The sequence below is a fragment of the Lepeophtheirus salmonis genome, chromosome 7, assembly GCF_016086655.4.
Source record: "Lepeophtheirus salmonis chromosome 7, UVic_Lsal_1.4, whole genome shotgun sequence".
Classification (NCBI taxonomy): Eukaryota; Metazoa; Arthropoda; class Copepoda; order Siphonostomatoida; family Caligidae; genus Lepeophtheirus; species Lepeophtheirus salmonis.
Genome location: NC_052137.2, coordinates 34679016 through 34701588, shown reverse-complemented (window position 1 = coordinate 34701588; position 22573 = coordinate 34679016). Strand labels below are relative to the sequence as shown.

The following is a 22573-nucleotide window of genomic DNA, read 5'->3' as shown; positions in this document are numbered from 1 at the left end:
TTTTACGAATATTGTCAGTTTTTTTTTTTTTCATTTGTTAGCAATTCACTTGAGTATTTCAGCCTTGGAAATCATAATTTTATACACATTGAAACAACATTGTCCATGCGTCTTGATAATGAGTTGGCCAACACTTTTCTTTCTCTCTAACTTAATTTAATCAAACTCACGGGTGTTTAATATATTGATTTAATATATAATTTCTTAAGAAAAGAACATGGTTGTAAAATTAATTTTTTTCAGAGTATGCCAGTAAAATTTTATATTTACCTTTGAGCTTTTTTTCTTCTCAAATGAGTAAAACTTTGTAATGTTCTATGACGTAGTATAATAAATATAATATGTTATGAAGTTATAATGTAGCATAAATTAAAATCGTAACTTGTTAAAAGATATAATTTATAAAAAATCAATTTTGAATAGTTTTTTTTTCTTTTTATTATCATCCTTTTGCATCATTAATTTCTTATGTAAATTTGTAACTTAAGCCAAGGATTTATGTTCGAAACTGTCAAAACCAATTCCCTCTCTGTATACGTACATGATTTAATATAATATATGTCATAATTTGACTTCCCTAATTTATTCAAGGGAATCTGTATCAATTTGACTAGAATGTTCATCTGAATTAAGAGAATTGACTCTATCTGTAGGTGTGGGCGTATCATTAAAATTTGAAGTGCATTTGGACCCGTTTGGACCCTTTTCTGTAGAACTATCTAGGGTGTCATCCTGTAATGAGAGTGATATATCTGTTACATCACTCTGAACGGATTTCATTGAACAAGGAAGTGAAATCATGGTGCCTGTGAGCACATCGTCCACAAGATCCTCTGCAAATTCTTTTACTGAAGACGGAGCTTGAGATGATGACTCGGAATAAGATTTACTATTCGTGTACATTAACTTCTTCATTGATGGCTCCTTTACGTTCTTTATCACAAGGGATGTGGGTCGTACACATGTGGATGATGTCCTTATCTTATTATTATTTCCTTTATTCGGTCCCAAAGCCTTATTCTTGTGAGAAAAAGAGGATTGGTTCTCATCATGACTGAGGCAGTCCCCAGACTGTGAAAGACACGTACTTGAGGCTAGGGAGGACGTTGATGGAGGATTATTAAATGAAGAATTTAGAGGCATGGTTTTTAGAGTACTTTTAAATGTAGGATCCTCGAGGGAATTAAATATGGATCGTAGTTGTGCATTGTTCTCAAAAGAATTTTCTAAGTTAGGATATGATGCAAAGGATCCATCTGGCTGGGATACTGAAGATGAAGGACGTGTATGATCCAAGTTGACGTTCGTAAAAGTTGACATGAATTTCACGATTCCTCGAAGAGATCCTTGTAGTTGCTCAACCTGACTTTGTAGATTAGAACATGTTGCATTTAACGTACGCACAGCTTCCGTATCTTCTGTACCTGGATTCGGATTCAGAGTGCCTATAAATAAATGATTTTTTAATTTATATAATAACAAATGTAGTGTGTCAGTATGAAAACAATTTTGAACAAAAATTAACAACAGGAGCAAACCCAAATTCTATTTTTTTATATAGTTTGTATGTTATGTATACATCCCAATATTTCTGAGACAAATTTTTTGAGTTCAAATTTCTGGGATGAGATAAGATACCCAATAATTTTTGGCATACTTTAGAACCTGTGTTTGACTTAAGATACTTAGATTGGACCCGATATGGCCCCATTCAAATAAAATATGTCAAATTATAATTATATTATTGTTTTGGTCAAACTTGACTACTTTATTTAGTGAAATTTGCAGCACAACCAAAGGGTTAGTAATAATATTTTTTGTAAAGAAATTGAAGATAATTCGTCGAAGAATACCAGTTTAATCCTGACTCTATTTCGCTTTTGCCTTGAAGTGCAACAAATATCATGGACTCATATAATAACCAGCTTACTTTCTGTTTTATGAAAACAATAGTTGGAGGAAGATATCGTTTCCAATGTGTCCATCAACTTGGCAATAGAATGTTCGCTTGAACGATTTGAGATTTTACTTCCGTTGCTACCACTGGGGCGTGGTTTATCAGGGTTCCCTCTGGTTGCATCCATTAATTGAACTTCCTTCCATAAGACCTGCGTAAAATATAATTAGTATATCTATTAGTATTGGGTTTTAGACCGTTACTATTTTTAGTCAACCGAGTATGAAATCAAGATTTTAAACGCTCTTATTTTTGATTTTTTTGTCTGTTGTTAAAAAAATGCTCATTTGTAAGTTTTTTCCTTCACAAGTCAAAAAGTTTTGGTTTATTGATAGATAAATAAATAGTTCAGTCAGTACCAGTATCGAACACAAATTTGGTCTAAATCGGTCTTATTACAAAATTCGTCTGGATTGTTGGCTCATACCACTCATACATCAGGATAGTCGAGAAAATCGGTCCACATGTAGAGACAAAAAAAAAAAAATTGGTCTATACATTCAGACCGAACGATTAAATTTTGCTCTATAGTCTGAGATCGCAGTTTGGTTCGTAATTCGATACAAATCCGTATAGAAAATATTGATAAAGATCGATCCAAAAACAAAATTTGGTTTTGGAACGAGTCTAAATACTAATATTACTTTAAAATTTATGATAATTTTGTCCATGAGCGGTTTTCTTTTATAAGATTTAAACTTTTAGGGGAGTTCAAATATACAAAAATTGATAGAAACAATGGTTTTTAGCGTAGATGGTCAACGCATATCATTTTAATCATTAAGAGTATAAGAAAAAAGGGGATTTTATCCTCCTTCATATTCCATTTTATGACATCGTTCTTGTATAAATGTTCTACTTGTTAGTAGACAATATTCTTTTTACAATGGTGGGTTTCCTTGATTGATATATCAATAAAAAGTTTTGGTCTGAAAATCCTACACCAGTCTGGGATCTTTATGATTTTAATGGATCAAACTTATTTGGTTCTTAAAAGTCGGGCTGGACCAGTTTAAAAAAATCGGTCTGGATCATTTAAAATTCGATCTAGACTGATTACATAGATGAATGGTTGAGTGATCTCCTCATACATGTTTCATAATTGTGAACATTAACGTCATATCAAGTTAAATATGTTGCATAAATAATATTTTTACAGTACATAAATCAGGCGGGTAAGGGCGAAAATCGGTTCATAGATTGAGACCGAAAAAAATTTGTCTTTAGGTATATTAAGGCCAAAAAAAAACAATCCATGGGTTGGAAACAATTTAATTTCAGTCTACGGTCTAAACCGAAACATTGATCCAAATCCGTCTAGAAAAATCTTGGACCAAGTCTCAGAACTGATATGAATGTATACATTTTTGTATTAAAAGTACCTGAATTGCATCCAATTGTAATGCTCTTAATTTTCTTTCCTTCTCCAATGCATCTTTAGTTGATTGGAGTTCCTTGGTCAAAAATTTAATATGATCATCTCCACGAATATTTTTAGCTTCATCCTTAAGCTCACGAACCTTTCTTTCCTTCTTTTCGGTCTCGATGCTTTTAGATTGCCGTGTACTGACAGATGAGCTACGACTCATACTGCGACCTACGACTCAATGAGTTCCCGAATGAATAAATGAATTTTGTGAATAGTGTTTAGCGCCTTACCCCCTCCTTTCGTTCCATTATCTGTTCTTGTGACGTTTGTACTTCGAGCAGAGCTACTGCGATTTGTATTTCTAACATTTTTTGAGTAAAGGCTTTCACTTAAACTGCTTTTGGATAAAAGTGGCTCTGAGCTTATATGTCTTGAGGATTGACTTCTCGGAATGACTTTTCTCTTGGTCGTCTTTGCATTGGCGGGTTCTTGTCCTCTAGATTTGTTGATTTCTCTTTTTGGATTGGATTGTACTGAATTTGCTTTCTTTTGGGAGATATTGTTTTTCTTCTTCCCCTCTAAATCTCTATGATGGCTTCCCTCATCGGAGTAAGTACTTTTATCAATTTTAATTGGAAGGGATTCGAAAGGCTTGGAATCGGCGACTGGAAGGGAGCTGGAGGATAGAGGTGACACTCTTGTTTCGGTAACTAATGGGGAATCTTAAAAAATATATATAATTGTTAAGGTTGGATGAGTGTATCGTGTCATGGTTTACACAAGAGAAGGATAGGAACACGAAAAAATATTTTTCTCTGTGTTATACATTAGTTGTCATAATATTTCCTTCTTCGTAGATAAAAATTAATATACATAAATACCCCCTTGAATCTCCTATAAATTGATTAAGTTGTTTTTAAAAACTGTTTTACTCTTAACAGAAGTGGGTGGCCTCTTTACAATATCTGAAATGTAGGACATAAAAGTTTTATTTGTAAGCCATTTCTATGGAAACATTTGGAAAAACTGTATCCTTTGAAAATTAATTATAAATTCAGAAAGCAATCAATCTTTATTTGCTGATCCAACTACTCATCAAATGGAAGTGGAAGACTTAATAAATATACTATCAAATAAGAATACAGATTGTTTTTATAGTTTTTGTAACAAAACAAACATTATGTATTCATGAGAAACTTTGTTATAAAAAAAAGAAGGATTATGTTGGGCAAAGTTATCAGAAGAAAAACTTTGATAAGAAAGATTATATACTAGGGATTAAAGAAACATATCAAAATTAAGTGGTATATTCTAAAATCTATGGTTTATTTTGTGGGACTATCAATGTTTATTATGAAGACTAGTGTATTTATTTATTTTTACTGTTCCATTCCTTCCTGGTGAACTCCATGCACGGAATATACCAATTTCAGTTTCGGACGGAATATTTTTCGTAGCTGCTTCTTCTTTAATTGTTTTTTCTTGTCCCATGGATGTGAGGTTCTCATTCTCCTTATGCTCGAGTTTCTTTTCTTCGTTCAATTTGTTCCTTTCATTTCTGCTATCAACAGATTTAGTAATAGACTGAGCACAACCAATTTTATCTGCCTTTTCCTGATACATACTATCCCTCATACCATAAGAAAGCAATGGATCATCTTTACCAGAAAAATTCATTGGAACTGGTACATCTGGACTATTCAGTGATTCAGGCAGAGTATTAAGTTTGGACTGAAGTCTTGGGTATATCAAGGATTGAGTTTGATCAACTAATAATATTCAATAAAAAAATATTTTTATAAGGCTTTGTTGCTCTAAAATTTGATAATATTATGTGTACCTTCAGAGTTGTTAAAAAGGATATCAGGACGATGGATGTACCCATTATTATCCCCGTTTCGTTGTTTCATCCATGTATCGGATATCCCTTGATTTGAATTTTGATGTCTATTCAAGGAATCATTCATCTACAAGCAATTCAAATATAAATCATATTATTCTTCAAATTAATAATGCTTACATTTTTTGTGTAGGAGTTCCCCATGGTATCATTGCAAATAATGTTCTCCAAAAGAGATGGATCCAGGCTCGTCGTCATTAAATCATTATTCTTTTCAATATTTCCAATCATAGAATGATAGTTGAGATTATTGGATGGAAATCGAAGACTCTGTGTCATGATGTTAAGATTTTGATTGTTATCGTATAATTTCCTTGGTAAAACAACGGGGTATGAACAGAGATTCATTTGAGATGTGGAGTGACCTCCCACGGATTTTCTCATTGGCGAAGGAGAGGATCTTGGATTGGATCTTACGTTACTTCTGGAGAGTGAGGAAATACTCCCGGTTCTTTTAAAATTTTCAACAGAGGATGAAGAGCAGAGACCTCCAGTTCGAGAGGCATCACTGTTCCGTCTTGGCAATTTATTTGCAAATAAATTTGTTCTTGGGGATTTTAGTGTGGAGGATCGAGGTAGAGTGTTTGATCTCGGAGAATGATTTCCTATAGTGACAAAAAATTAGTTTTCTTTCTATTTATTAAATTTGGAAAAATCAGATATTAAGATTTAATCGATCTAATTTAAAAAAATGTATGTATATAATGACCAAAATTATTCAAAGTTGTATATCTACCCTACAAATCTAAAGCTAATCTATGTTATAATTAACAAATTACTTTCATGTATCGTGGGGTCAGAAGCAAAAGAATGTATTTTATTAAAGAAATATAAGACGTAGAACCCATGAACCTTATTGTGAAGAGATTGGAAATGCCTCAAATTAAAAACTGGATTTGTAGTCATCCTGTCACTGAATTATTTTGCTCAATAATAAATTGTCTTACGTTTGATTTACGACAATTTACCTTTGAACTTTATGCTTTTTTTACCTTATTTTTCTTTACTTGTAAAAAACTATTTAAAAAATTAATACTACTAATTTTTAGAAGAATATTTTCGCTTCAAATAATATCTTTAGAAATATTCTTTGACAAAAGAAAGACCTGTTGCCATCAATTGAAAATGTATAGTCCAAAGACAATAAGGCAATTCTCTACTAATTTCTATTTATTCAAGATTAGAAAACTAAAAAACTCGCAATACCTAAGCTCACCAACTTTCATAGTTTAATTGATTCAATTAATCAATGAATGCCTTCAACAGTCATGTAAATATACATTATAATCAATAAAAATCAAAGCTTATTTATAGTTAACATCATTTAAGATAATTTCCTATTGAATCTAAGACCAATATTTGTAGCCCGTGAAATATTTCCCATAGTATTCAGTTTACACAGCAACAATGTCTTAAAACGTGACTTTAGAAAGTATCTGTTCACTTGAAGCTAAATTTGCATAGAAAAATCTATAAAATGAATTATAAACTTCCCTAGGAATTTTTTTATCAATATAATTGCTAAAAAATAAAAAAGCTAAATACATTTATGGTTTCTATCTTTTGATTTAGTCGATGTGCAAACTTATGTTAATTTCTTCTAAAGGTAGGAATCCAAATTCAAAATATAAATAATTACAGCTGAGAATGTAGTAGCGACTATGCAAAATGTGGAATGATATTATGAAAACTCAGTTGTTGTTTTTTTGTATAAAAGTACTTAAAATATCATGTTTATTACATACTCTAATCTATATGGTACGTGAAACCCCATCTCCGGATATGTGACATTAATGGAGCTTGAGCTATTAAATAATTTGTTAACAAGGGGGAAATTTATTTCTATGTGCCGGAGGAAAGAAAAGAAAATGTAGAAACTCGGATCAAAAAAATACATTACTCTAAACTGTTATGAGATTGTTGATAAAGTGTTACCCATGTGAAAATAGTTTATCTTTAAAAAGTATTCTACTAAAGAGTCTTACACTAAGGTATGAAGAAATGAAACTGAAAAAATAAATGACTCATGACACACACACACCTCTAATAAAAGTTTTTATGACTTTTGGTACAATGCTATGAAATACCTACTCAAGAAAGAAAAATGGAGTTGTTCCTAACTAATAGGGTATTTAGATAACTTATGAACATTATAGAAAATAATAAATAAGACTATGTAGATAGAGTTTCTGAAAATTCTGAATAATTCGTTGGAAGACCTTTCAGCTTTTTTGGTTGAGGTGAGCTTTGAAGGTATAGAGTGATGATTGTTGTTCCTGGTAGGATATTGGTTTTGATAACTGAACAAACAAACACAACATATTCATTAATCAAATTTTACCATGACATTACTGCAGAAAATATAACTTTAAATATTAGAGGGTGCTTTAAAAAAACTTTAAAGGCTTATCACGAACTAAATAAATGTGGTAGAACCATCATTTTTAAGGCTCTAGGAAACCCACCTAAAACAACATTCAATAATTTTTATCCCCCTTTCTCGATAACTTCAGCCACACGGCGCTGGAAGCTTTGGCAGGCTACGGAGACCTCGTACCATGGCCGTGTGGCCAAGGTTATCGAGAAAGGTGGATCTTATTATGAATAATTGAATATCATTAAAAGTAGCTTTTAGTGCTAATAATAATAAATTATGGTTCTAGTTCGTTTAACTATTTTCCCAATTTATCTGGACCACCCTGTAGACATAATAATTCGTATCTAAAACACTTTGGCAAATGCATTTGGTTAACGGCCACTTTCCCCAAAATAAAATATTTGATGATGATTCATACTGGAAAACTATGTAATTATGATTTTCATTAATTTTACTTCAATTTTAAATGATAAAATGTTTACTTACTAGCCAAGAATAACAATAGTTAAGTTGATTTAATGATAATTTTTATTACGAGGATGTTTGAATGTTTGGTAACAAACATCATTAAAACCGTCAGCTGCAATGTTATTCGACATTCCCTGTAGACAGTTAAATAATATTGTGGAAGATAAGGTATTGAATAATATCGACATCAGTAGTGCCAAAGCCTATGTTGCAAACATAAATTAATTGAAGAAAAACTTATCGAGCCATACGATATTCGAGGAATAATGATATCAGTTGCAGCAAAATGTTTTCCATCAGGATTCCACAGTTGGGGAAAAAAATTGGGATTTTGCCGCAAATTTAGTGAACTTTTATCCAAGAGTCTCTGCCAGACATTTCAAAACTTTTAATTTGAAATAAGGCAGTTTAGAAAACATTACAATAAAAATTTAAGTCTGAGTCTGTGATACTTATTGTAGAATCATTGTTTTTTATTTGTTCTGCTGTCTTATTGTTCCTATCGTTTCATTTTTCATGTCTTATACCATTCAGAAATGGTTTTCTTATACATTTCTAAGTCGGTTTTTATATAAAAATAATAAATGTATGAATATGGCTGTTTTTTGAGTCTTAGAAAGGAAATTAGTTTGTAAATGTAATGTTGAATAATGTTTTTACAAACGTAATTTTTGTTTTATATATTTATTTTTCATTTGTATAAATAATTATGAATAAAGACAGCTCTTGAGGAAAAAAAAAATAAAAACAAAAAAGACTGATCAATTAAAAATTAAGTTGGAATGTTGAATAATGTTAAAAGAAGAAAAATGAATCAGTTGATAGTAATTAATGAGCTTTTAATGATTGCAATTCCTTACAAATAGATTAATCTTTTATTTTTTTAAATTGGAATAACAATACTGGAAAACATAATTAAAAAGTATGGTAGCATGAATCGTGACCAAATATATTCATTATTTTTTTCAACAGTGTCCCTTAGGAAAAATTGCATTCAACTAAGTGTTCGCGTGCGAAAGAAATCGTATAATTAATATGACACAAGTAAAAAACATTTACTTTTTTTCAAGAAACTTTTAAAATCCATATTTTAAAATTTAGTACTACTTGACGAGTTAATCTTGAATCTGTGATTATTTTTTAGTATCAAATGGAGTTTTTGCGAATTTTTACACAATTTATAGGTTTGTGGCGACATTTAATAAAAAAATCAAAAATTCACACAAAAGTTAAAATAATATTTGCAAATTCTTATGCTAATTTCAAATATGTGCTGTAATTTTGTATATAATTATTTAAACATGAGAAAATGTTATTTAAAGACTAAAAACCCCCACATGTAAATTTTATAACATAATTATGCTAAGGGGTCATTCATAAATTACGTGGTTCTTTTTTAACATCAATTTCAACCCATCTGTATGTACGTGGTTCGTTTCTTTAACCCTTCTTAGAACCACGTTTTTTGTTACACCCCTATCCATCAAAAAATAAATAAATTAGAAATTAATATAGATGGCGCTTATTTATGAAAACATTCTTTTTATGACTTTTTTTTAATCACTCTATTTTCAAAGGAGAAAAAGCTCGATTTTTTTTTCTTCTTAAATCTGTGTTTCCTATTCCTTATGACGTCATTTATGCAATTGTGTCATATTATTCAGGTCTATGTATTTTAAGATGACGAACCTCTCCCCAACGAAAGTAGACGTTGTTTTAAGCCGTAACTCCTCTTCCTGACCTAATTTTGGGCATTTATAGAACGTATCTATTTGACATGGATGGAAGAAAATTAAGGTGTTGGAAAGTAACATACACTTTTTTTCGACGAATAATAGTTAAAATATGTTAAATTGTAGAATGGTAATTAAAGTAAATATTAGAGCTTAATATAAAAAGCTGTTTAAGTATAGAAAACTAAGGCAATTTTAGATAAATAATATATGGGCTGAAAATTCACGGCCTTATCAAAAAAAAAAAAAAAAAAAAAGACGTTTTATTTCGTTCAAAATTGGCATTTTTAAAATTATTCTTATTTTTTTTTGGTATTCACTTTATGGAGAAGAGCCCCAATAACACTTTTTAGGCCTTTGCTTAGCTTAAACGGTATTTTTTCAAATCAAGAAGCAGTGTAAAGTTAAAATACAAAATTGTTTTTGATCCATTGTTTTGGAATTAACCAAAATAATGTCGTCACACATACGACAATAACTCACAAACAGATTGTTTTGCCACTTTTGACACTTTTTCATTAGCTGCTTGCTTAAATCAGAGCAGGTGTCAGCATGAGCGAGACCGGAGTGCAAAGAGAAATGGATGATACCATTTTCTTTCTTTTTCTAAAAATTTGATTAAAAAAATATATTCATTTACACTTTTTTATCGAATATAATTGGAGCCCTTTTTTTTTTTTTTTTTTTGTAATGATATTTTTTTAAGAGAACATTTTTTTCGAGTGGCCTCTTTTAATAGAAGCATATATTTATCAAATGAAATGGAAAATAATTTATTATTTAATTTAAAGTGACTTTTTCTTAAGAAAAAAAAAAGAAGGCTATTCTTATGAATTTCCTTAACAAATCGTGTTCATATTTTATTAAATGACGTGATTTCTTAGAAAATATTTTTTCTTTCATTTTCATTTTTGAAAATGATCTTTAAAAAACAAAGTAAATCCTTTCTCTCTTAGTCCTTAAAAAAATCTTCTTCGTGTATCTATTTTGAATATTTAAAAAAATTATTCAGCGAAGGGGCCTCACTCAAGAGGAGGGTCCTGACTTAAAAATAAGGTGTACCGAAATTAGGTTAACCACAAATATATTTTTCTCTAGCTCGTCGAAGTTTCGTGATATAAAGTTTATTTTTTGTGTATTCATTCTTACTAAGCCGTTTGATCTCTTTAAGTCATGCAAACATTATTTCATCTTAATGACCCTGACTAAGAACCAGCGAAAATTGATCTTTCCGTTAATTCAATACAGATAATCTCATGCTGGTGGTATATAAAATAAAAGAAACAGAAAATTAACGTGGTCACCCTTAAAATTTGAAGAATGTTTGGGAAGAGAAAATATTTTAATAGATCAGGTACAAGTAGCTGTTAGAGGAAATAAACACAAATGTCAAGGAATAATGTCCTCAACACACTAATACTAGTCCCCTTTTTGAGAGGGGGAGGGCCTTGAACTCCTCTAAAAGGAGCTGAAGGCCCTCCCCTCTCAAAAGGGAGATTCCGTGTGTGATAACACACGGAATGATAACAAAATGGTAGAACGGATCAGTCTAAAATTTAACAGGAACACGTATTAAAAAAAAATGTTCGAATAATATTATTTTGGGCCTCCAAAGTCAATAAGAGGCTGTGTTTCACTAAAATAAAAACTCCCTTCTGTTCTCTCTTTCCATATATCTCTCCTTCTCTCTGTCTCTCCTTCTTTCTGTCTCTCCCCTCTTCTCTTTCTACATCCCTCTCTCTTTTTTTTTTGTTCTACATTCATTCTTTGTTTCCATTCCTTTCTATTCATCCCTGCAACGCGGGCACCCTCTGCTACAATATATATATTTATATATAAAATAAACCTGTTTGTATAAGTAATTATGTAAAGCTGTTATTATCTTTTGGGGCTTAGCCCTCAAATGATAAAAGCTACCAACTCCCCTGCTCAAAACTACCCAATTTTATATCATATGGGTTAGTTTTTGTAGTCCATTCTTGAGACAAAGGCATGTGCGAAGCCTCATACGAATTTTGAGAGCTTGTAAGCATCGCTGGTTAAGGCATTTGACCAAATCGGTCATGAATTTGTCCATGCCGCAATGATGGACTTTTGTTGCCGCCTTACAGCAACTGTCAAATCTGGAGGTGGTTCTTTTGTATGAAATTCTTATATGTTATTATAAATTTAATCAAATTTATATGTACGAAGTTTGAATGTCGTCATTAAAAAATAATGTAATTAATGTTTTTCTGGATTACCCCAATATCCGTGCACACTGTATATTTATCAAAATTGAGTCAGTGGATTATATTTGTATTCTTTGACGAATAATCGTTCATAGAATAGAACACATTATTCTTATGAACCGTTTGGACTGGTCACATACATTGTAGGAATTTATTTAAAAGGGGACTGCATATCGTGGCCAAGGGGTCTCTTAAATCAATAAAAGTTCTTCAACTTTAGATAAAAATTATTTGGTATCTAAAACTCATATCATAAATTTGAATACAAACCTATAATTGACTTAAAGAAGTCTTTAAAAAATAGTGAGTTGTATGTACACTGTACTTAAAAAAATGTATATCTGATAAAAAAAAATATTGGGAATATCTCTTTGTTTTGCGTTTATTGAAAATTGTTTTTATGTTGATATGCCAACACAATGCAAGTAAAATAGGTTAATTAGAAATATATTTTGACTGCATTTAAGTACATATAAATGATATACGTATAGCTAAAAATACGTTAAACTAATTGTGTCTAATGATTTGTATCTATATACTGGGTGTAAAATAATATAAAAGGGGTGTTTGAATAATTACGATAAAATAATAATGATTGAATAGGCAGCTCTTGTAATGGTGTACCGAATGATTTGTATAGTATATTGAAGGCTTCTTTATTTAATAATATTGATAGAAAAAAGTAGACTAAATGTAATATTTGGAAGGAGCTTTCCTATTGTTAGTGTGTCTATGTAAAACTACGTCAAATAGGAAAGATCCGATTAGAGGTCATTCACACAACATGTGCTTCTTGTTTCACAGAATTCTAACCCCCTACCCTCCATATGGATTTCAGTGATAATTTTATTTTCAAGCAAGGTCTTTTTTTTTTGTAAATTTTTCACTTTATTTAATGTTTTTTAGAGAACATTCTATTTTTTTAAAATTTTGGACACCATTTTGGAACGTTATTCAAAGTCAAAAGTGTGGGAAGTAAAATTGTGGAGTTTTTGTTAACGAACAAATACGTTAAACTTTTGCAAAAATGAAAAGAAACACAACATTGATGCTGTATCAGAGACTTATTTATCGATATAATTTTCTATTTTTCTAAGTGGTTTCCTTTGACTGCTACCATGTCCTCCAATGTGTACCTAAAGGCGGAGGAGTCCTTTTGGTTAAGGCCTCAAACATGGATGCCTACTGGTGCTCGACTGAGTCCTTGAGGTCATCCAAATTTTAATGAGGGGTAGCACCCGCTCTCTTCCCTACTACCCCTCAAATGACATTGTCTAGGTGTGAGCAGTTTGGTAGCAATTATGTATTATTAGTTATTAACTGGAATAGTCCCTTCTTTTAATAAAGCAACCTAGTATTTTAAAATATTTACCCAAAAGTACTCCAGATTGATTTAAAGTCAAGTCCACAATTTTAACTCCACCTTGTACGTCCCCAACTAGGATGGACGTGGTTTTAGGCCAGATGAGGGAGCTCCTAAGTGGTCTAATGTTTTTTTGTTTGTTTTTTGTAAGAGTTGACATCCTTTATGTCTTGAGATCATCAGTCATTCGTATCATTTGTTATAATCCTATGTGAGTAATAGACTTTCTTGGCATCATTTTTACGTTCATGACTACGTAGTTGATTCCAAAACGTCTTTGTATTTATTCTCTTTTCAAATGCCCTTGTTTTCATCATCATTTTGGGTTTTATATATGTGTGTAGGTAAAAGTAATTATTTCTCTGCAATATTTCGTTATAAGTGAAATCTAATCATAGGGTCAATCAAGACACAAATGTACAGCTTGTTTTTTTTTGTTTTTTTGAGTTCATTTTATAGAGCATAAATAAATTGCGTGTATACACAATTATTTCGAAGGACTTCTCACTTTCAAATTGAAGAGGTTCAGTGATTTAAAATTAGTCTCGTTTGAGGGAGAGAAAATGCTTCGTTAGTAATTTTTGTGCTTCCTAAAATTAATTTATCTCTGCATTTCCTACAAACAAGAACATTTTAAATAACAAAACCTCTTTATTTTGAGAGTAAGAATTGTGGAAGTTTGAAAATTATAATATACAAAGTTCTTAGAAATAAATTCCCTATACACATATACGTATAAACGCATAATAGATGTGCTAACCCATCTTTAAATTAATCCATTTACATATAAATATTCACACTCAGATGAGCAATATCGCATTTGATCAAGGGCAACAGTTGCATCATGAATAATTCCATTTGAGGAATGTGTCTTTCATTACAAAATTAAAACTGAAAAAATTAGGATAACTTAATTAATAGAGCTTCCTTTCCATTTTGTTCTATTTTCATTCGTTCATAGTAGGATTATTGCTGAAGAAATATAAAAATTGTTTTTAAATATTTTAATATTGTTGTTGAGACTGCTAAAATGCATAAATTAGTTAAAAAAAGTTTCTTCTATGATATATACCAGTTGAATTAAAAAGTTTTTTAGATAAAAAATACTGCTGAAGATAAGTTTTCTGAGAATAGTGTTGAAATTAAATGTATTTTTTTTAATATAAAGAATTGATGAGTTTTTCATTAATATATTTTATCCGTTAGTAACAAAGATTTATTATACAGCTACTTCAGTTCGATGATTAATAGTTCCTTTATATATTATTCCAAAATCTCCTGAAAAATATTTGATTTTCTTTTATAAATTAATGACTTACTTATGTACATATCAGACAATATACTAAAAAACAAGACAAAAACCAATATCTCAATAAGGAGTGGACAAATCCATTTGTACACAAGTTCTTATTTTACAAAAATTGGAAACTGGGGATGTTCACGTAGATATGTGCCGCGTTGTTGTTTCGTTTTTTTTATGATTACTCTCTCATACATGGTTTTATATGATTTAGGGACGGGAATTTTGTCTAAATTACGCTGAGTGTAAAGTTATGTATTTAAAAGCATATATCGGTAAATATACCGCTAGATATGAATTGAGCAAGCATATAATTCCTCCCTATTTTGAAATTACTAATTAGTATGCAATTTCTTGAACAGACAAAATATAAATACAAAATATAGTCGAGTACTTGTGCTCATGAATGCCGGAGAGTAACACTGATGATTGGTGGAGGATTTATATGCAGTGATACTAATAGTGAGCATTTTGGGCATGTTCAAAAAAATACAGAAAATCAACATGGTAACCCTGATAATTTGAAGAATATTTTGGAAAAATAAAAATACCAGCCTAACTGTAATGACATTTCATTAAATCTCCTACATGTAGGGTGAGTGGGAGAAGGATAAAGGCAACAACTACTCCGATGTCAATTCTTATTTTTACTCTGAGTCTAACAAGGGTTTACAATTATAACTCCACAAAAAATCCTTAGGGTACTTCTTTATCTTCTGTAAGTTGCATAAATGTTCAATCCGGTTTCGTATAAATATATCCATGATGTATTATATAAAGTAGAAAAGGAAATTAACTCCTCAGAATAAATTAATAATGACAACAACTTAGGAAAAGAAAATTCACTCTTTATTTTGTCAACATCAAAAACAAAACAAAATCAGGAGAGCTTAAAATCCTAGGCCTAAGACTTTTTCAGCATATAATTAAATATAAATATATATATAAAGTAATATGTAAGCAAGAGTATTGAAAAAGAAAAATCATTTTTTAATAACTTTATTGCGGAAAGTTAAATTGGAAAAGTATACTGTTTAACTTTTATGTAGATGAAAGTTAGTTATTTTATATTTTACTTATCATCAAAACGAATAAAATCTTTTGAGATTATTTATGGTTTTTTAAGAAAAATTATAATCAAACCTACCCCTTGATTCTTATTTTAATTTTGTTATTTATTTAAGAATAGTTTAATGGGCAGAGCAAAACATTTCCTTTTTTTTAATTTTCTTTTTTTATTCTTTAAGACCTACAATGTACTCAACTAATGATAGACATAACTAACTAAATAAACCTATTAATGAATAGAGAATTAAGCGTAGGAGGTTTCATCATTCAAAATACTCTTTTGCCGTCTTGGATGACAGATGTAACACAATGCAACAGCATTTTTGCCCACAGGCTAAAATCCACATTTATTATTGTTATGTAAGACGTCGAATACGAATATGGCCATTAAAACATTCAATTCATGAAGGTTTGCCCTTTAAAGACTTTTTTATAAAATCAAGCTTTTAGGGTATAACTAAAATTCAAAAACAATATATATGAAAATCAAAGTAAATAATAAATTGGTAAAAACATTTTAGTATTTAAAAAATGAACTATTTAATACGTTATCTTGATTATATTTAATAGAAAATGTGTATAACCTCCAAAAAATTGAGTAAAATGAAGGACCTTAATTAGATGCTAATATCTTTTTTATTTTTCCTTCATATGCTTTATATCATAGCTGAACTTATAGAATATACTTTAAGTTACAATTTAAAAAAAAATTACTTTTAAAAAAGGTTGATTTAGATTGATTTATGGTCAATTAAGTTCATAATATATATTACAAAATTTAAATATAATAAGCTAGTTAGGTTGCGTGAATATAAATTATAATAATATTCCGACAAAAAAATTAATTACATAAGAGTCTATGTAATTACATAATTTATATAGAAGGGTATTAAAACAAGTTATGAGATGTTTCATATTCAAATTAATTGATTAGTATTTACTCACTGAACATAATTATATATTAGTGAAGCATGACATCTAGAATTTGCAAAAATAAAGGAATTTAATTTTGTTATGCCTGAGGCCAAATTGTTTGAACAAAAGCAGGAAATACTCTTTTTCTTCCAAATTATGTACAGAATATTACGAGTCAGACTTAACAAAATGAATCTGCTTTATTTTTACACATTTTCGATGCCATGCTTCACTTATATATAATTATTCACAGTAAGTAAAAACTAATCAATCAATTTGAATATGAAGCATTTCATTAACTTGTTTTAATTCCCTTACACATAAATTATGTAATTATATAGACTCATAAGTAATCAAATTTTATTCAAAAAATTAAGTTAAAAAATCCAAAGCTATTCACAAAAAGTTTAACTTTTTGGAAAATAAATTCTGGAATCCACAGCTGTTCAAAGAATTTCAAAAATTCATAGCTACTCACAGAAAATTCGATTTTTCGAAAAAAAAAAGAAAAATAATAAAAGCTTTGAATTATAAAAAAACAACTCGCGCTAGTTAAGTCATATTTTATAGAAATAAATGAACACTACTTCATTGAAAACATATTAATCACTACTTTAATTTACAAAAATATTATTTGCAATATTTCAGTAAATTCATATGACCTTTTTGTTCCTATAATTACTCAACAAAAGATATAACAAAAGAAATGTTTACAACCATAAAGCAACATGATATAACTTTTGCTACTTAAATGTGACAGAAACCATCAATAACAGGATTTTTGGTGTAGCAACATAAAAAAAAATCCGGAACAATAATTAAAAAATGGAAATATATTTGGGTCAATTATAGGCTTTGTATTCAAATTTGGTGGAGGAGTTTTGACCCCAAGAATTGTGGATATCGTTTATAACCTTTATTGGATTTCGGATTCTTTTATTGTGCCGAATAAATTGTGTCCTTTTAAATATTTTCTGTCAATTTATTATTCTTTTATTGTGAGGGTCAATTTTGGTTACTTTACAAATGCAATTTGCGGCAAACTCAAAAGGTGAATATGAATAATTGGTTCATAGAACTGACAATAATTTGGGCAGAATACAAATCTTAATGCGCACTTAATTTTGAAGAAAAACATTTTAGCTTGATTTTATGCTGACAGGCCATGTTTATTCCATTATGTCATAACTGCGAGGGTAAATATCTAGATAATTTTACGACATATGGTTCTTTGTTGTGTAATTTCACTGGTTTTATGACAAATATAATTCTACGAATAGAAAAAAGTTATTTTAGCCAATTGTATGTATATTATTTTCTCTATTAGTACCCTCTGTATATGACAGTATACAAATTAAATATATTTATACATGGTATTCATAGAAATATTCATTGACACACATATAGGACAGTGAATTAGAGAAAAAAAAGCTTTCCTTTTCTATTATATTTAATATGATAGTTTCCACACAAAATATATAGAATACGAGTATATGTTGTAGCCAGTAGTTTTGCTGCATACATTTGCCCCTGTCGTAATTTATTTTATAGGTTCGACCTTTATGTTTAGTCTTTACTGTTGTATCTCATTAATAGATTGGACGATGATAAATATGGAAAATAGTGTGTAAATAAAAAAGTAATAGTGTTTATAAGGGCGAAAGAGTAAGGCCAAGGCAGGAGTAAGACATACGATAAAACTCAAGTAAAACCCTAGTTAATATCAGCTATCGGTTATATGATTGGAGAAAATGAATTAATAATAGCATTAGTGCATAAATATTTAACTTCAAATTTATTTTATTGTGAATTTTTAAAACAATTTACACCAAAGAAAGATGATAATGCTTACTTCAAAGGGAGAAGTTAACACTACGAAGACCTATTCAAAAATAAATAAAAAAGAGCACACGGAACAAACATTTTTATTTTTATTATTATTAATAAACTTTGTTTTTCCATTACAAACATGTCAACTCTACTCATTAGACATGTATTTATATTCAGCTACATCTACTTTGCTTTTTTAATTATCTCAAATAATAGCAATCATACTAAATTTTACTTTTTATTAATGTAAATGCAAAGTCAATCTGTCTAAAAATCGGTTTGAATCCCATAATTAAATAACAAATATGACTCAAAATCATATACCTCTTATTACATCTAAATACTACTGATACCATCAATAAATTAACCAGCCCTTTTGAGGCCCCAGGGGTGTTTTGAGCTTTTAAAAAAATATAACTATCTCATTAGAATAATTAATAAGTGACTTTATATTCCTGAAATTTTTGTAACCTTAAATAAACATCACTGGTAATTTGTAAATAAACTAGTCAATTATAATTTTTGCAGGTTTCAATTAATTACGGGAGTAGAAAATGGGGTGGGGGGGATGTGAAATGAATTAACACATTACACTCTAGCCTAACCTACCAAGAATACCTATTTCATAAACGACTATTTCATATTCCAGTAATTTTCTTGTGAAACACATTCATAGAAAATAATAAATAAACAGAGTAATATATTTTCTATACATGTAATTATTACACTTTTTCTTCAAATTTAGTTCATGTAAAAACAAAATGAATCCATCTTAATATGCTGATATAATTTTTCATGTTTAATCATATAATTATACAACAAACATGTCTCCAAATCATTTTTTTTTTTTCGTATAAATGCAACTGATTCTTGCTGTAGGTTTATTAATTAACAAGCTCATACACGTATCTTTTTATAATTTTCTCAAACATATTTGAGTCATAAATAGATCAACTATATCTCCGAATTTTTCTAACTGTCCTGAATAATTATCACTTATAATGGGTTACAATAAAAACGTCTAAAAAACGGCAAAACCCCAAGAGGCGAAATGACCAGAAGCAAAAATATATCCAGTAAAATTAACTGGGGCGAAAATTTTTGTGGTAAATTACCTAGAACCAATGTATACCCGTGCTCAAAGGTTAATTCCAAGCTATAATTTACAAATCTTTATAATATGATTTACTAATAAAAATAATAGTTTCTGAAAGTAAGATTTCTACAATTAATTTTTTTTTGTGAGGGATCCATTCGGGCTGACATAAGTAGAGAAAATATCGTATTTTTCCACTCTAGGTATGAACTCATCCTATACAATATTGATAATATCGGGGAATGAAGGCAGCTTATTGATTTGGACACTCGTTCATTTGGGTTAGTGATAATTGAAATCTACTCACTCGGATTTTTCAGAATAAATTAAACACAAAATAATTTACTCTCTTCTTATTCGACCAAGAATACATCGTGGGCAGATTCAATGTAAAAATGTTTTGTATTGTTACTAAAAAAGATGGCATCCTGAGCATTGAAACTTTTGCTAAAAATATGTTATTGCACCACAAATTTTATTAAATTGATAGAGTCAAGCAAGTTTTTTTGCCATTTCCAAACCTATTTGTTATAAACGAATGAATGGAAAAGTACAAATAGGATGGGCCTGTGACCCAGATCCGAAATACACGGTTACGCTATAAGTAAATTTGTATTATCCAAATTGATTTGAGATCCGAGACCCAACCTGCTTCAAATACTATAACTTTTATGGATCTGGAAAAGTGTGTACTATTGTTTCATACTTAATCCTAGTTAAAAAAAGAAAGATAATATCTATATCCAACTTAGTATGACTAATTAACTTGATTAGTGTTTGGAGCGACATTTAAATAAACAGTTGTATCACGTGGTGAATTTAATATTATTTAAAAAATAATTATAATAATTATCTACTAAAGTTTCATTGTTTCGGATACAGTAATCAATAAAAATGTAACCTTTATACGAATCCTATTTTATTTTGATTCGAACTTCGGCTAAGAGTCTCATAAAATTTGAGACAAATATCCGTCTAATTTTGGTTTGGTACCTGAAATTTCCTCGATTATTTACGTCAAAAGATTACAACGGACTTGGATCCGAAAAGGATGTAGATCCATCCCATCTTTAATTGGAAGCACTCACCATCTTAGGTGTGTGTTTTTGCCAGTTATTTGACCTAGAACGCAGGAATTTTTCAGGAGAGGGGTTTGGTATTTTTGAAAAAAATCCTCAAATTAAATTATATGCTGTGTTGGCATGGCATTTTTTTATTATAAAAGTTATCCCTAAAAATGTCCATCCAGCCTGCTCCCTTCGAATGCCCCTGTGTACCAACATAATAAAAAAATACTTTTTGAATGATAATTCATAAAACTCAGAATTAAAAAATTAAATAAGGGATACTTTTTTCTCAAAGAAGTATATTGTATAGTTTCTAATTCTGGGTCTTCCCCTCTCTCATATTCAATGAAGTATGAGAAACCTAGAATCCACTACTCCCCCTTTTTTTTTTTTCTATAATAATGAATGCTTCATATTTCATCTATCCCCACGTTATCGTTTTCTCTCTCCCCCCTATAGCTCGCTTTTTTATGTCTTCATCATCCAAAATCATTGTAGCATTTCTTCAAAAAGAAAAAAGGAACATTTTCTTTGTATTCAAAGTTCTTTGTATAATAATATTATTCTACCTTTACAATCTGGGAAATAATTTATGTGTATACTTACTATGTATGTCTTTATTATAGCGCAATATTTTTTTTTTGGGGTTAAAATAGTTATAGGTTTGTATAGTGACGTCGATCGACCCTAATATATTTATCATATATATATATATATGTAGTGATGAAAATCCTGTGTAATGGGCATGTTAACAAAAGAAAACGAAAATCAACCCTTACAATTTGAAGAATGTTTTGAAGGAGATCAGCTACAATCAGCTGTTACAAGGGAGGAGGGGAGAAGGATATAAACTAGGACATTGGTGAGAATTACTCGAGCCAAATATGGGACCGATTATGAAAGATTAGATTTTTTCTTTATGAAGTAAAATGGTTACTCCGTGGGAGAATTGAGGATCATGGAGGTCATATCAAATATAAAAAAGCTATTACCGTCCATACCAGGGATTCTTAACCTCTTTTTAGTGATGTACCACTTGTAAAATATTTATTTAGCCCAAGTGCACCCTGAAATGTTAATTGTTTAATTAAATGTTTTAGAAAAAAATTTTAATTATTAAATTTTTGGCGAAAAATTAAAAAATATTTAATTTTTTATTAGAATTTAAAAATCCAATGCTTTTCACAGAAAATTAAATTTCAGATATTAAATCTTTAAAAAAAAAAAAATAATCAAATATTAAATTGTTCAGTAGAAAGGAAAAAATTCGTAATTTGTTGGGCTACAGCCTCTCCAGACCACCCCTGTGGCGCTAAGAGTTATGTACACCTTGTAAAATATTCTTTCAAAATTTGAAGTACCCAATGGAGTGCCTCCACAAACCTCATCTGTACGCGTACCCCCATTTGAGAACCACTGATCTACACTATTAAATTAAACCAAAAAAATGGTCATTATGCATTTCTTCAGGATCTGTAGGAGGTTACAGTTTTTCCCCAATAACAGTGCATGCCCCTGTACATATATCTTTCTGAATGTTATTAAGTTACAAAAATCGAAGGATAAAAATTTCACAAAAATATATCTTTATATATTCTATCTTTACTCTACATAAAGAATACCTATGCGATAAATAATCTTGATATCCTTATTATTTCCACCTGTACTGTGTAAGTGTTCATATGTATTATGCTCAATTATTTATTGATTAGAAAGCAAGGGATAGGCACCTTTTTTTCCATTTATTCTTTTCCCTTATAGTTTGTGAGACTTCTGATAACATGATATCTGATTAAACCTTTTTTAATATTTGTGGAGTGTCTACAAAAAATCAAGAAAAAGGAAAAAATCCCAATGTATTTTTTAACTTCTTATACATATTTAAAATAACTAGGTTGC

At 29.8% G+C, this 22573-nt stretch overlaps 1 protein-coding gene across 4 annotated transcripts in view; it reads right to left on the bottom strand.

The window, feature by feature from the left end:
• Nucleotides 1–311: 311 nt before the first annotated feature.
• Nucleotides 312–22573, bottom strand: part of Cep97 (centrosomal protein 97kDa) — a 58418-nt gene continuing 36156 nt past the window's right edge. For 2 of the 4 annotated variants that reach the window (XM_040716738.2, XM_071889945.1), the window contains 7 exons: nucleotides 5347–5831; nucleotides 5167–5293; nucleotides 4751–5095; nucleotides 3617–4048; nucleotides 3340–3554; nucleotides 1931–2108; nucleotides 312–1445 (listed from right to left, as the gene is read on the bottom strand). In XM_040716738.2, coding sequence (XP_040572672.1) covers nucleotides 583–1445; nucleotides 1931–2108; nucleotides 3340–3554; nucleotides 3617–4048; nucleotides 4751–5095; nucleotides 5167–5293; nucleotides 5347–5831 — 2645 coding nt within the window. In that variant the 3' untranslated portion in view covers nucleotides 312–582. The remainder of the gene's footprint in view (nucleotides 1446–1930; nucleotides 2109–3339; nucleotides 3555–3616; nucleotides 4049–4750; nucleotides 5096–5166; nucleotides 5294–5346; nucleotides 5832–22573) is intronic. The other 2 variants (XM_040716739.2, XM_071889946.1) reach the window with 1 other exon arrangement.